General features: G+C 43.0%; 1 protein-coding gene across 5 annotated transcripts in view; it reads left to right on the forward strand.

The window, feature by feature from the left end:
* Nucleotides 1-7456, forward strand: part of ADGRL4 (adhesion G protein-coupled receptor L4) — an 89597-nt gene extending 82141 nt beyond the window's left edge. For all 5 annotated transcript variants that reach the window (XM_035122071.3, XM_035122068.3, XM_088673897.1 and 2 more), the window contains 3 exons: nucleotides 2588-2679; nucleotides 5948-6116; nucleotides 6954-7456. In XM_035122071.3, the coding sequence (XP_034977962.1) occupies nucleotides 2588-2679; nucleotides 5948-6116; nucleotides 6954-7016 (324 nt within the window). In that variant the 3' untranslated portion in view covers nucleotides 7017-7456. The remainder of the gene's footprint in view (nucleotides 1-2587; nucleotides 2680-5947; nucleotides 6117-6953) is intronic.
* The last annotated feature ends 5439 nt before the right edge of the window (nucleotides 7457-12895 follow it).

Genomic DNA, 12895 nt, shown 5'->3' on the forward strand with positions numbered 1-12895 from the left:
TATTCCACTTTTCCACTATAAAAGCATTCAATGTAGTGTACAACACCAACAAATGAAAACAACACATTTAAAACTAATTGAATCGTTTTATCGATAAAAATGTGTTCCAACCGGTTAATATCAATAGATATTATTCGCCACCATTTTCACCAGCAGCACCTCCAATTTAAGCTGACAGTTCTCAAGTAAAAGCTTTTGGCTTGGCCTTCAGTTATGCCAGATGGATTTCTTTATCTGAGGAACCAATTCCATGCATGCTGGGGAAATAAGGTGTGAACACGTTTGTGGGCACATACAAACTCTACTTGTGTGGGCTTTGCCTATACCCGTTGTGGGCCCCTGAATAAGCAAACAAATCAAGCAAACAAAGTCTATTTGTATACCATTTAGATTGTGCAGGCCATAGTTTCCCCAACTTCCCCTCCCCAACCATTTGCTTAGGGTCTTGCTGGAGCACTTACCTCTTTCTGCACATTGTAGCACTTGAAATACACTAGGCTAGTGCTGTGTGATTTTCAGATGTAGTTTTTAATTGTGTCTATTATTTCTTATATTTTATTTTATTGCACTGCAGTCTGAATACCATAGAACTCTATAAAATTCAAATATTAAGTTTCCTTCACAGATATGTCACAGACCACCTGAAGGAAAGTCAATGGCCACTGATTGTCCATGGACCACAGATTAGGAACACCTGGTGTAGGATCTTTCAGATAAACAAGGCAGGGGGGCGGTGAAGCCCTGTGCACACAAAGGACCATAGAAGTACTGGCTGGGGGATACTCAGGCAGTGATTGTTCAACTTGAGAGAATTGTGCATATCCAAGTGTCCCTATTTTACTTTGTGGAGTATTGCACAGCTTTTATAAAGCACCAAAGACTACTTCAGAAGCTTTCTTCAGGCAAACTTTGTCCAAGGAATGTGCTGTTGTTGTTGACAGAGGTGCGGGTGGACTCCGCAATATAATTCTTTTAATACTGATATGCTGTTACTCGTGAATATTTTTGGTGAATAACTGCTGCTTGTGAATAGCTGATCAGACGCTTCCACTTACTTCAAACACCAGCATAACTTTATTGAACAAACCTCACAGGTACCTAACCTAGCGCTTCCCTGCTACTTTCTAAGGAGCACTTCCTGTGTGGGAGAGCTGCTTTCTTTCAAAGTGAAAAGCACCTGATCTCTAAGATATATTGGATGCTATATTACGTTATGCTGGGTATTGCACGGTCATTTTCTTTTCTTATTCCACGTGATAAATGCACTCAGCAAACATCAGTGAGGTTCACAGCTACATTTTTCGTGGCTCATAGCATTCACGTCAAAGAAGATGTGAGCATTGCAGGCCCTGAATTTTCCTGGCTTAATTAAAAATCCAAGCCATGGAGGAATTCCTGGTTTACGCCCCTTCCCACCCATTCCACAACACCCTTTGTCTCCCTTTGGTTTACCTACAACTCTTCAGTTGCCACCAATGGCATCAGCAGCAATAATGACATTCCAGCCACTGGGAGCCTCCAGAGCAGGCATCCCCAGACTCGGCCCTCCATATGTTTTGGGACTACAATTCCCATCATCCCTGACCACTGGTCCTGTTAGCTAGGGATGATGGGAGTTGTAGTCCCAAAACATCTGGAGGGCTGAGTTTGGGGATGCCTGCTCCAGAGCCTAGAGAAGGAAAGCCTAGAGGAGGAGAAAAGGCCCTGGAGGCTTTGGGGAAATGTACTTCATCTGGGGGCCATCAGCACCTTTTTTCCTGCTGTGCTTCTATATATTGCACCGGACAAGGGAAGGTGTAAGCTGCAGGCTTACTATACGCTGCTACTGTTGCCGCCACCAGAAAATGGGACAGGAGGATTGTGGGATCAAAGGGCTGGGTAGCTACCGGTAGGAGAAAGAGGGCTTTGACCCAGAGATAAAGCAGGCTATTGCTCATTTTTGTGGTGGTGGCTCAGATTATTTCCAAGACAAAGCCATCACTGCTCAGTAGTATCATTTGTGGTTGGCTCGTATGTGGTTGGCTCTCTGATTTATTTACTGTTTATTTGTTCCATGCCTCGTTTCCATATTTTTCTGACTTTTTCTTAGTCAGACAAATGCAAAGTTTAATACCAAGTCCATAGTATGTTACCCTTTTTACCAAAAGTACCTTTGAAATTCAAAACTTTTCACATGTATCTTTTACACCCAAAGATTTCAACGCACCCGTGATGTTTCTAATGTTACTTAGTAGGTAACAGTAGGTTTGTATTTTCAAATGAAATATCTGTATAATGCCTAACCGAGAATACATATTCCATACATCTACTTTGGGGGAGAATTCTGATCCAGAACCTAAAGAGATTTTCCAATAAATTCAATAAACATTTGCAGACTGTTGTTAATTATACACTTGGAAAGATATAGAGTTACATTCGTTTTTGACCTAGGTTACTGTAGTACTCTTTGTTCTATTAAAAGGATCAGAATAGCTCTTTCCTTTCAAAAGAAAAAAAGGGTTTGATTTGTTTGCGTTAAATATGAAATACAGCTATAATTCCAACGTTCATCTTGTTAAACTGAATACATATATGTATATATTTCCAGGTTAATTTGATTGCTTTTGGTGTCATTATCTATAAAGTATTTCGACAAACAGCCATGCTAAAGCCAGAAGTTAGCTGCTATGAAAATATAAGGTAAATTTCAACTTTGACTCTTTTTTAAAAAAAAAAAACTAAAACCAGTTGATTTGAAAACAGCTACCCACTGATGTAATTCTATATTAACATCACTCCCGAAGGAAAGTGTACTTTACATTGCATTAAGGCTTTTTTTCTTGCTGACAAAAGCCTGTGACTATACTTGTGTGTCCATTTACCTGTGAGAACTCAATAGGATATGTAGCAGAACTTCCCCATCTTCTCCTCTCCCCCCACAACGCATAAATCTGTTCTGGGAATTCACAGAGCGTGCACAGTGTGTTTAGGGAAATCTGAGGGTGGGGGATATCTGCTGGTTAAAGTCCTTGCACCAGCTAAACTGTTTAGTTCAGGCATCCCCAAACTGCGGCCCTCCAGATGTTTTGGCCTACAACTCCCATGATCCCTAGCTAACAGGACCAGTGGTCGGGGAAGATGGGAATTGTAGTCCAAAACATCTGGAGGGCCGAAGTTTGGGGATGCCTGGTTTAGTTGGTAAGATTCCGTGGACTCTAAGTTCTGCAGTTTTAAGAATCTGGGTCTGAAAACTGTGCTTCAAATAGAAATAGAAATCTGGTTAATGAATGAGGATTGCCATATGGTGGGGATGAGCAACAGTGGTGGTGGGGCATGGCCGTCGCTGCCTCCGCAGGGTGCTTTGGCAGGGGTGATCTTGATGTCTCCTGGGCACAGGATGATGGGCCTGATAGGGCCCGGCCACTCGGCCATCCTGCACCACGACTCACCTTTCCACACGATGCGATCCGTTGCCCCACCGCCACTGCTCTCGGCACTTCTTCGGTGCCTGGAGGAGACACCTCAGGTGCACATGACAGAACTTTCCCCTCAGGGCTGCCAGCAACCACCAGCCATGGCCGCGGCTGATTCCCACACACAATTTATCACCCCAAAGCGGCCACAACCCTGACCATCACTGCCGCAACCCTGGCCTATGAATGTTTTTGGATGGGGCAAAGAGTTGTTGAGCTTTTTTTGGAGGGGCAAAGTTCCCCACAAAAATTAAGTTTTTAGGCTTTGGGGGAATTTTAAAAAGCATTTTTTAAAACAAAATACCATACAGTGGTGCCCCGCTTTACGAATGCCTCGCACAACGAAAAACTCACTAGACGAAAGAGTTTTGCGTTGCGCGAGGCATTCGTAAGACGACAAAATTTTCTATTTCTATGACCGCCGCTTCGTCTTACGAAGCGTGGCCATAGAAAGCGGCAAAGGAAGATCAGCTGTCAGTTCGGGAAGCTGACAGCTAATCTTCCTTTGCCAGGGGGGACGGAGCCAAAACGTGGCAGTGCAGCGGCTGCCCCTGCCTGTCTTCCCCTTGGCTCGAGGAAGACAGACGGGGGCAAGCAGCGCCCACTGCGATTCGGCTCCGTCACCCGGAGCCACCACACCGCCCTGCACCACCGGGGAAGACAGGTGGGAGGCGGCGGCGGGAGAAGCTCTTCCCCCGCCGTCGCCTCTCGCCGCGCACAGCCGGCACGGAGCGCAACTTCGGAGGTCTCCGAAGTTGCACTCCATGTTGGGGGAGGCAGGCAAGGCGGTGGCTGGGAGAAGAGAGCTTCTCCCCCCGCCGCCTTGCACACAGCCGGCATCGGACGGGGCTTCGGAGACCTTCTCCGAAGCCCCGTTGCATGCCGCCGCCAGTCCCCCAGAGCCTATAGGAACGCATTGATTAAGTTTCAATGCATTCCTATGGGGAACTGGGACTCCCTAGACGAAACATTCGTTACACGAATTGACCCGTGGAACGAATTAATTTCGTCTAGCGAGGAACCACTGTACTTGTTGCCATTCCCCCCCCCCAAGACATTTTGCCAACACAGAAATAAGTTCTACTGAGTTCACAGAGACTTACTCCCCAGTAAGTGAGTATAGGATTGCAGCCAGGATGCCCATTTTTTTTCACTAAGGAAGAGCTCAGAATTTGCTTCAGTCTCCCATTGAAATCAATAAGGTTGAAAAAATACTTCTCATTGCTTTCTGGGTGATGCACTCTGTTGGTGGAGAAGAGAGAAATAGGGGGAGGGTACAACAAACCTGCCTTTTCATTTGTTTGTCTCCCAGGATTGTTTAATTATTATTTTGTGTACTGCTATGATTTCCCGATCAACTCATTTTCTTTAAAACTGATTTATAGAGACCTTGAAATGAAAACCGTTTGTGCTGGCAAGGCTGGAGTGTGTGTGTGTGCGTGCGCGCGCGCACGTGTGTGTGTGTGCGTGCTACAGGGACCACTGAAAACAACTTACTGTTTTTGTTGCTTAGAAACACTCCTGCAGTTTCAACTCGCTGTGTTAGATTTATAGTTAGGATTTAGCAATTGTTTGATTGATCACTTTTCTCCTGTTCCTCGCCCTATCAGCTTCACACAGTGCACTGCTTCTAATGAAGTCAAAAGATTATTCATTTTTCTGGAAGCAGCACCAAAAAAGAAAAAGAAGGGGGGGGGGGAGAGAGAAAAGGCTTTCTTGTGGAATGGAAGTCCAGCAACTGCTGGACTGAAAATGAAAAAGAAAAACTAATCAAGGAGCTCATTTGTGAGACAACATGGTGTAATTTGTCAGAGTCCATGAGCAGGGCTGAGTGTACTTAGACTACAGTGTGTTAACAAAAAAAAGAGGGTGGGGGAACCAGAGGCAATTGATTTGTATGCTATTAGGACATCAGTATTCTGACCCTGCCACAATTTAAAGTTCCCTTGCATTGTAAAAGCGAAATCCTTTTAATATAAAGAGAAAGTCTGGTTTTACAGCCAGCACTATCTCCGAGGCTGAAACTGAGAAACAGCCAAGAGATCCCTTTGATGTCATGCACATGTGCTGACCTAAGAGCATACAATACATTTTTTTCCAAGGTTTCTTAGGGGGTATACTTCATAACAGACATATGTTTTACCTTGGGGAATTACACTAACAGTAGATTTAAAATCAAATCATATGGCTCTGCAATACACCAGAGAAAACAGATTTGAAGATTAAGACAGGCAGTGTTTTTTTTTAAAAAAAAAACGTCCACTTTTTACTCTTTCTTCTGCGATTTTTGTTGCTGTTGTTTTTTTCCCGATTCCTTGTGAGAGCAAGAGAATATCATTTTGGCAACAGCACCGCAGCACACCCTAAAGGAGGGACCATGTAACTGCAATGCAGTGTTCAGGGATTTTTCAACTGCAAAAATTATTTCCTGCATTTGGTGGGAAAGGGAGGGAGGGAGGGAGAGAGAGAATTCTAACCCTTTTGCTTCTGCCTAGATCTTGTGCACGGGGGGCTCTTTCCCTCCTCTTCCTCCTTGGGGCGACGTGGATCTTTGGCGTGCTTCATGTCATCCAGGGATCGGTGGTCACTGCATACCTTTTTACAATCTTCAATGCATTTCAAGGACTGTTCATCTTCATATTTCTTTGTGTTTTGTCACGAAAAGTGAGTGTACTTCTTCTACCCAGAAATGCTTCATGTGGCACACCTGTGCCAAAGCCACCCTTGAAATTTGTAAACCAAAAAGTCCCCTCCTTTTTAAACATCCCTCTCAGACGTTTTTCTGCCCCCCTCCCCTTCAACCTCACGAGATTGCTCTCACGCAGGAGTCTGTAGTGGCTAAGCCATCCCAAAAGGTACAGGCATGGGAAAGCTCTCCAGGTAGGGTATTTAAAGGGAAGTTGATTCAGCTGACCCCATTTTTTACCCCAGCTGGGGGATTGTACTGCCTCTTAGCAGAAGGCAGCATGATGTGCTATGTGTCTGAGAAGCATCAACAGAGAGAAAAGGGTAAAAGATTGCCAGAGGCAGAGAAGCTAGAAGATTTACATTACTGTCCTATCCATATTAACTGGGCAGTCCCATTTGTTTAAATGGGCCACACTTAACAAGTAAGTGTATTAAGGATTGCAGCCGTAGATGAATAAAATAATTTGTGCACATACATAATTCACAATCATGTCCTAAGACTCTGAAATCTGATTTATGTCTCACAGTTCTAGAATTTAAGAAGCAATGCATTTCAGATTGTACAGCAATAATCCTATGAAATAATTAAAGAGGTTTACTAACTATAGTCATCTGATTCTGGATTGAAGCCTTTATGTAAGATTCTGCAGTCTGCATTCTGAAAAGCCCTTCAGCATCGCCCCTAATCCTCTCTGAGGCCAAATTATGTAAAAACCTCTATAACAGAATAAGCCACACTCTCTGGAAGATGCTTAAAATACATATATTTACCTGTTAATAAGCCACTGTGTTCATTCCATCTTTTCATTTCAGATCCAGGATGAATACTCTAGGTTGTTCAGAAACGTCCCTTGCTGTTTTGGATGCTTGAGGTAAATTGATGGAAAGCTAAGATGAGCAGCACCGTGGAAGAAAGGAGAAAACGAGAGGCTTTAGAAAAATTGCTATATTGTGAAAGTATGAAATGAGCTACTGAGATGTCATCTCTCTTAAATCAATTACTTTCTCTCCAGTATAGATATTGTACTTAAATGTGCATTCAGGCACACTATATTGTGTACAAACAGCATATCTATACAAGGCAGACTGGTTTATTGTGTAACAAATAAGGCTTCTAAAGGATCTCAGGACTCTTCAGGGCTAATGGCTGTAGCTCAGAAGGGAGGCAAACCCAGTGTGCAAGGCTGTTTCTGAGAGTGGCTTTGCTATTAATGTCACACCTGCTGACTTGGAAATGAAAATAATTTAGCTTATTGCTGTTTAAAGAGAGTAAATTCCATTAGAGTGTTAATAAAAAGATTTTACTTTTATCAGAACTCAGTGTCCACTGCTGAAAATAGCTAGATTAAAAATAAGGTTTCTCTCTCTTTCTTTAGATATAATTGTGTGGTTCTGTGTGTGCATCAATGCCTCATTTACATGGAAACAATTAAGGGGCTCGCATGACATTCCCATTTATTCCAGTTCCAGTGCGCTCCCACCACTGCTGTTTGAAGCTGAGTACACAAGACGTTAGCCACAATCCATACACACCCTATAGTACAACACATGAACTTTGTACTTAAGCTGAGTTCTGGGGCAGACGGTCTCATTGATTAACCTGTGAATGTAGCCCATCTAAGATAAGGAAAAGTCTTATCCTTAACCTCCGCTGCCTTGCAAAACATCTTCAGTAGAAGAAAAGGCTAAGGAGTCCCTAAGATGGTTGGATGGAATCTTGTAACCTCCTTCTGGCAACCCCTGCAGCCAAGCTGGTGCCAAATGTATTGCTCTGCTTTCTTTTGGACTGCATCAGCGAGGCTGAGAAGGGGATCTTGATGTCTGGGCAGCCCGGCCTGCCAGGTTTATGTCCTGGGGAGGTCACTTCAGTGCTGATAATGCAGCCTTCAGTCCCAGAATCACATTCCATCAACTCTCAAGACAAATGGGCTTCTTCTCTGAAAAGCTGGAGCATAACTGCTAGTTTGTGTAGACAATACTGAAGTTGATGGACCAATGGTCTGACTCAGTGTAACATAATTTCCTGTGTCTGAGCAAAGTGTCTTGCATAAAACAATCAAATTTGATTCCAGTAAGAACTCTGCATCTCCAATTTAATCACTGACGGACTGATTTCAAGGAGTCAAAACTTATTTGAGATCTACAGATAGAGAGTCCTTCAGAAGCGCATAGTCCCTCGAGGAGGGTTGGGTAGAAAACTAAATTTAGAGGACCATTCAAATGGCAGGTGGACTTAAATGCTTAGATTTACACCCATTTGACTGGGTGGTCCCAGCAACTCTGGACAGCTTCCAACAGGTATAAAACATTTTTTAACAAAAACTTCCCTATACAGGGCTGCTTTCAGATGACTCGGGGTCCCATCTAACATTCCTTCATTGAAAATAAGGACATCCTAAGGAAAAGCAGGGCATTCTGGGATCAATTCAGAACCCGGGACAGTTTCTGCAAATTGCATAATTGAATGCTCTTCAATATAAAAACAAACAAACAAAACCGCACATAGAGAAGGAGCATATTGGTTAAGAAATGAGGCTGGAACTCTTTTCTTATTATTAATGAGCAACATACAGTCCCCACCTGCAGTGTGAAGTTGGGTAAACACTGAATGCTTATTTTTTCTTGACTCTTCCATTTTCTGCTGAACAACCGCTTCCCATTGTGGCCATTCTAGCATTCAAACCACTTGGCAACCAGAGGATTATATTTATATTGTAATACTAATGTCAAATGGGTTTTTGTTTTTATTTTGCTTTAAAAAAACCAAAAACTCTGGACACACTAATTATGTATTCACCTTGTAGAAATCGCTCCTACTTTCCAATTCCAAGAACCATATCTTATTTTAAACACATGTATTGTATCTTCTTCATGGCACCCCACACATGGTCCTTCACATACCCCCACGCAACAACACCTACCCTGGCGAAGCGTGGGGAGCTCTTCAGGTGTCCAGAGGCCTTTCTTGACAGAGCTCTCCTTCTATGTGAGGGCTATTATTTTTATGTCACACGTTAATTTGCTAATTTGATGGAGGGCTGAAATCCCTTCTAGATTTCATGGTTTCAAAGCCGGAGAAAGAAATACAGTGGTACCTCGCAAGACGAATGCCCCACGCAACGAAAAACTCGCAAGACGAAAGGGATTCGCGATTTGTAATCAAGAGCCTAGGATTCTGTTACACAGTTAAGCAGGAAACCAAAACAATCCAGAAGGAGTGGATGGGAGTCAACCGCTGGACCTCTATCCAACCTGCTACACAAAGTCTGCAGTACTGTATATGCTTTCAGCTCGTATGCGCATAGGTTCTGTGTAAAGGCTTGGATCAACATACTGAGGACAATAGAGGGTCTGGCAGGTAGGATAACAACCACTTCTCGCATGTTCATTTCCCAAAGATTAGAGGTTCAGTTCTGAGCCAATAACACCAGCTGAGTTGGGGCGATTTAACCATTTGGGGGACAAAGGGAAATCCCTTGTGAAAATTGGGGAGAGATGGGATATTTGGCTTGTCTTTTGTTGTTGCTGTTGGTTTGGGCACTTAGCTTAGTCATCAATGGGTGCTAGTGCTATCCCTGACAGCATTGACAGTAACGAGGAGGAGGAACTGCTTCCACTTGCCTCACCTACTGTTTGGACTTGCCTGAGCAAACAAATGCACAGGGGTCAGGGACAGTGACAAGGTGTTGGCACGCTTCAGGAAGGCTCGCCACTGACATCTTGCCCCAAATCCCTACAGAACTTTGAGAAGGCACTGCCTGTTCTGTACAGAAAGTTCCTGTGTGGTTCATTAATTCTCAGCTATCCTAATTAATATATAGATGTGGCCCATGCGAACTTGTCCCACCTGATGTATGCATTGCACAAGGTCCCGAATATACCGTGTAAGAAACACGGAGAGCTGCAAATGCACACATCTGGGGGAGATAAAATGTTAACCAACCTGTCAACTGCTAGACTTTTAGATTAGATCTACGTTAAGTCAAGACATAGCCACAGCCTGGGCCTGTCTCGAAAAGCTATTTATAAACAAAATGAATAGAAGGGGAAGCATAACATGTTCAGTACATTGACACTCCATTTAGCCTTGGCTAAAGTGTCAGATGCCAGCATAATAAAGTTGTTCGCAACATTCGGCTTTCTTTATGTTTCTCTGCCAAAAGGATATAAGCCACGCTGGTCTTATTTAGTCACTTACTGTAGCAGACTTCACCTAATCCACCTTGTACAAAACAATTTAGCCGTGGTAAAGTTACACACTCAATTTTCTAGTGAAATACAATGCTATCTCTTTTGAGAAGAGTATGCTCCATTCTGCTTCTAATCCAGTGATAATTCTTTGGAGCAGGAAATGTTTCATGTAGCTTTTGAGTAATAAGAAATATGTACGAGGGGGAATCAGGTACACCTCCAAGCCGGCAAGAGCTGTTGAAATCAGTTAGGGATGTCGGCAACACTGATTTTTCCCGGCTTGAAAATATGGACTTTGTCACTTTTAATGCATGCCTAAAGTGCAAGGTGGGCCCAATGGCCACAAAAATAAAATAAAATTCATCTTTGTTTTAATTTGGAGAAGACTGCAACTCCTTTGGTCTTCCCTTCCTTCCATCCACACATGATCCTCCCAGATCCTTCCCTTCCAGAAGGGAGGTCTTTTCACTTTTCTTATGCACTGGGTCTAAGGTAAACCTGTAAAATGAATTTTTCTGCAAGGGTTCCTGATATTAACCAAGTCAGGTTTTGCCTTGCATGCTTTTGGGCACAGTACAATATCCAAGGCATTTCCCCCCAGCCAGAATTCACCAGAACTCAGTTCTGGCACCTCTCAGGCAGGTGCCATTGCCATTATAAGAGAACAAGGGAGGTGTTTGTGGTGGGTTCCGGCACCTCTTTTTCTAGAAAAATAGTACTATGGTGGTATTCACCTAAGCTTTACTCAGAAAAGACCTGTTGAAATTAATGGCCCTATTGAGGTCATATGCATTCATTTGAATGGGTCTAAAAGCTTAATACCCCCCTTGGGCACTAAAATTGGGGGAGAGATTGAAAATATAAATTATGAGTAATGATTTAATAGCCAGTGTTTTTTTAAAAAATGAAAATGCATGAAACATACCTAATACTAAAAACCCTAAATGTCTACTCTTCATGAGACAAATATACTTCATTCATTCATTCATTCATTCATATCCTACCTTTCATATTATTTATATGATGTTTTGTGAAGCCTGTTTATTTTTAAAGAAGTGAGTGCAAAAATATTTTAAGGTAAAAGGAAGAGCTACCCTTAAAAACAAAATCAATGGGAGCTGTGCTCTCAGGTACTCAATAGTCCCCAACCCCCTTTCTTCCAACTCTTCAGTTAAATACTAGGCTAAGATGTGCGAAGCATCTTTCATGGGTGAACACAACTTTTTAAGAAATTGAATGAAAGGTTTTGGCTAAACACAAGTTTATTTGCAATCACATCACAAAATTTAAAGTGAGGAGGCCAACACAGATTCTGGTTGCTATCCCTCACGGAATCCTGATAACCTGAATTAAATTTTTTTTATTTATTCGAAGACCAGCTTCTAGCTTCCACATGGGCAGGCTGTGCAAAATGCTTTTAAACTATAAAATATCCCTTAGCCAGAGTGTAGGACCTTTGCTCTGCATGGATCCCCATTCCTTCCCCTGCCTTCTGTTCTCTATTCCCGCTGTCCCTAAACACTGTGGTTAACATTCACAGAGGCTTAAATGCATGCTAATTCCATGATGCAAAGTTTAACAGTGCAACGTAACTTGAATTTTCCAAGTCACAAAAAGAAGTTAACCTAACAGGAGTTTGCTGCATCGTATTGTGCTCTGAAAACGTAATGTTGACCTTTCCCTCCACAGACGCTGTGCGATGCACCCTTTGTCCCACTTCCCAAGAAGAAAGGCATGGCACATTGTTGGCCACAGGAAAAGTCATGGTTAGACTCTAAGTCAGGGGTAGTCAAGCTTTTTATACCTACCATCCACTAATGCATCTTTCTTGATGGTGAAATTTCCTTACCGCTCACCAATGCTCAATGGAAGGAGGATTCAGCTTGTGTCATAGAACCCCCTACTGCCCACCTAGAATCCTGAAATGTCCACTAGTTTGCAGTAGGGACCAGGTTGACAACCCCTGATCTAGGTGCTTCTCCATGGGGATAGCTCCTTTCCTGAACATTACAGTGCAGGTAAGGGACTGAAGTAGGCTAGGGATATTGGTGAGTCCCAAATTCTTCTACCCTAACCCTGCTTACCTCTCAGTCTCACTGAATTCAATAGGAATTACTTGTGAGCAGATATGCTTAGGACTGTGCTGTAAAGTATTGTGGAAAAGAGAGCATTACCCAAATCAGTGCAAGGAAAAGAGGGATGGCTACTTCGCTGATCTCAAAGACTGCATAAGCATAGGTTCTCTCTGTGCAATCAAAGTCCATGCATCGCAGATGGGCTTTCTTCCAGCCATAGGAACAAGGTCAGGAGCAAAGCCAGAGGATACAGTCCCACTTCTCCACAAAACACATTAACACTAGGTCTCCTCAATCAAGTGCTCATTCAGTCACATTCTAACTAGTTTTAATTCCTACACACACACACACACACACACACACACACACACACACACACACCCCTAGTGTCTTGGTGAGGGGGCTGGGATCTGGAATTATATCCAAAATCAAAGACTGCAGAATTATCTCATTTAGAAACACATGGTCTTTATTTGCACATGACAACAC

This window comes from Zootoca vivipara, chromosome 7, assembly GCF_965207765.1.
Source record: "Zootoca vivipara chromosome 7, rZooViv2.hap1.1, whole genome shotgun sequence".
NCBI lineage: Eukaryota > Metazoa > Chordata > Lepidosauria > Squamata > Lacertidae > Zootoca > Zootoca vivipara.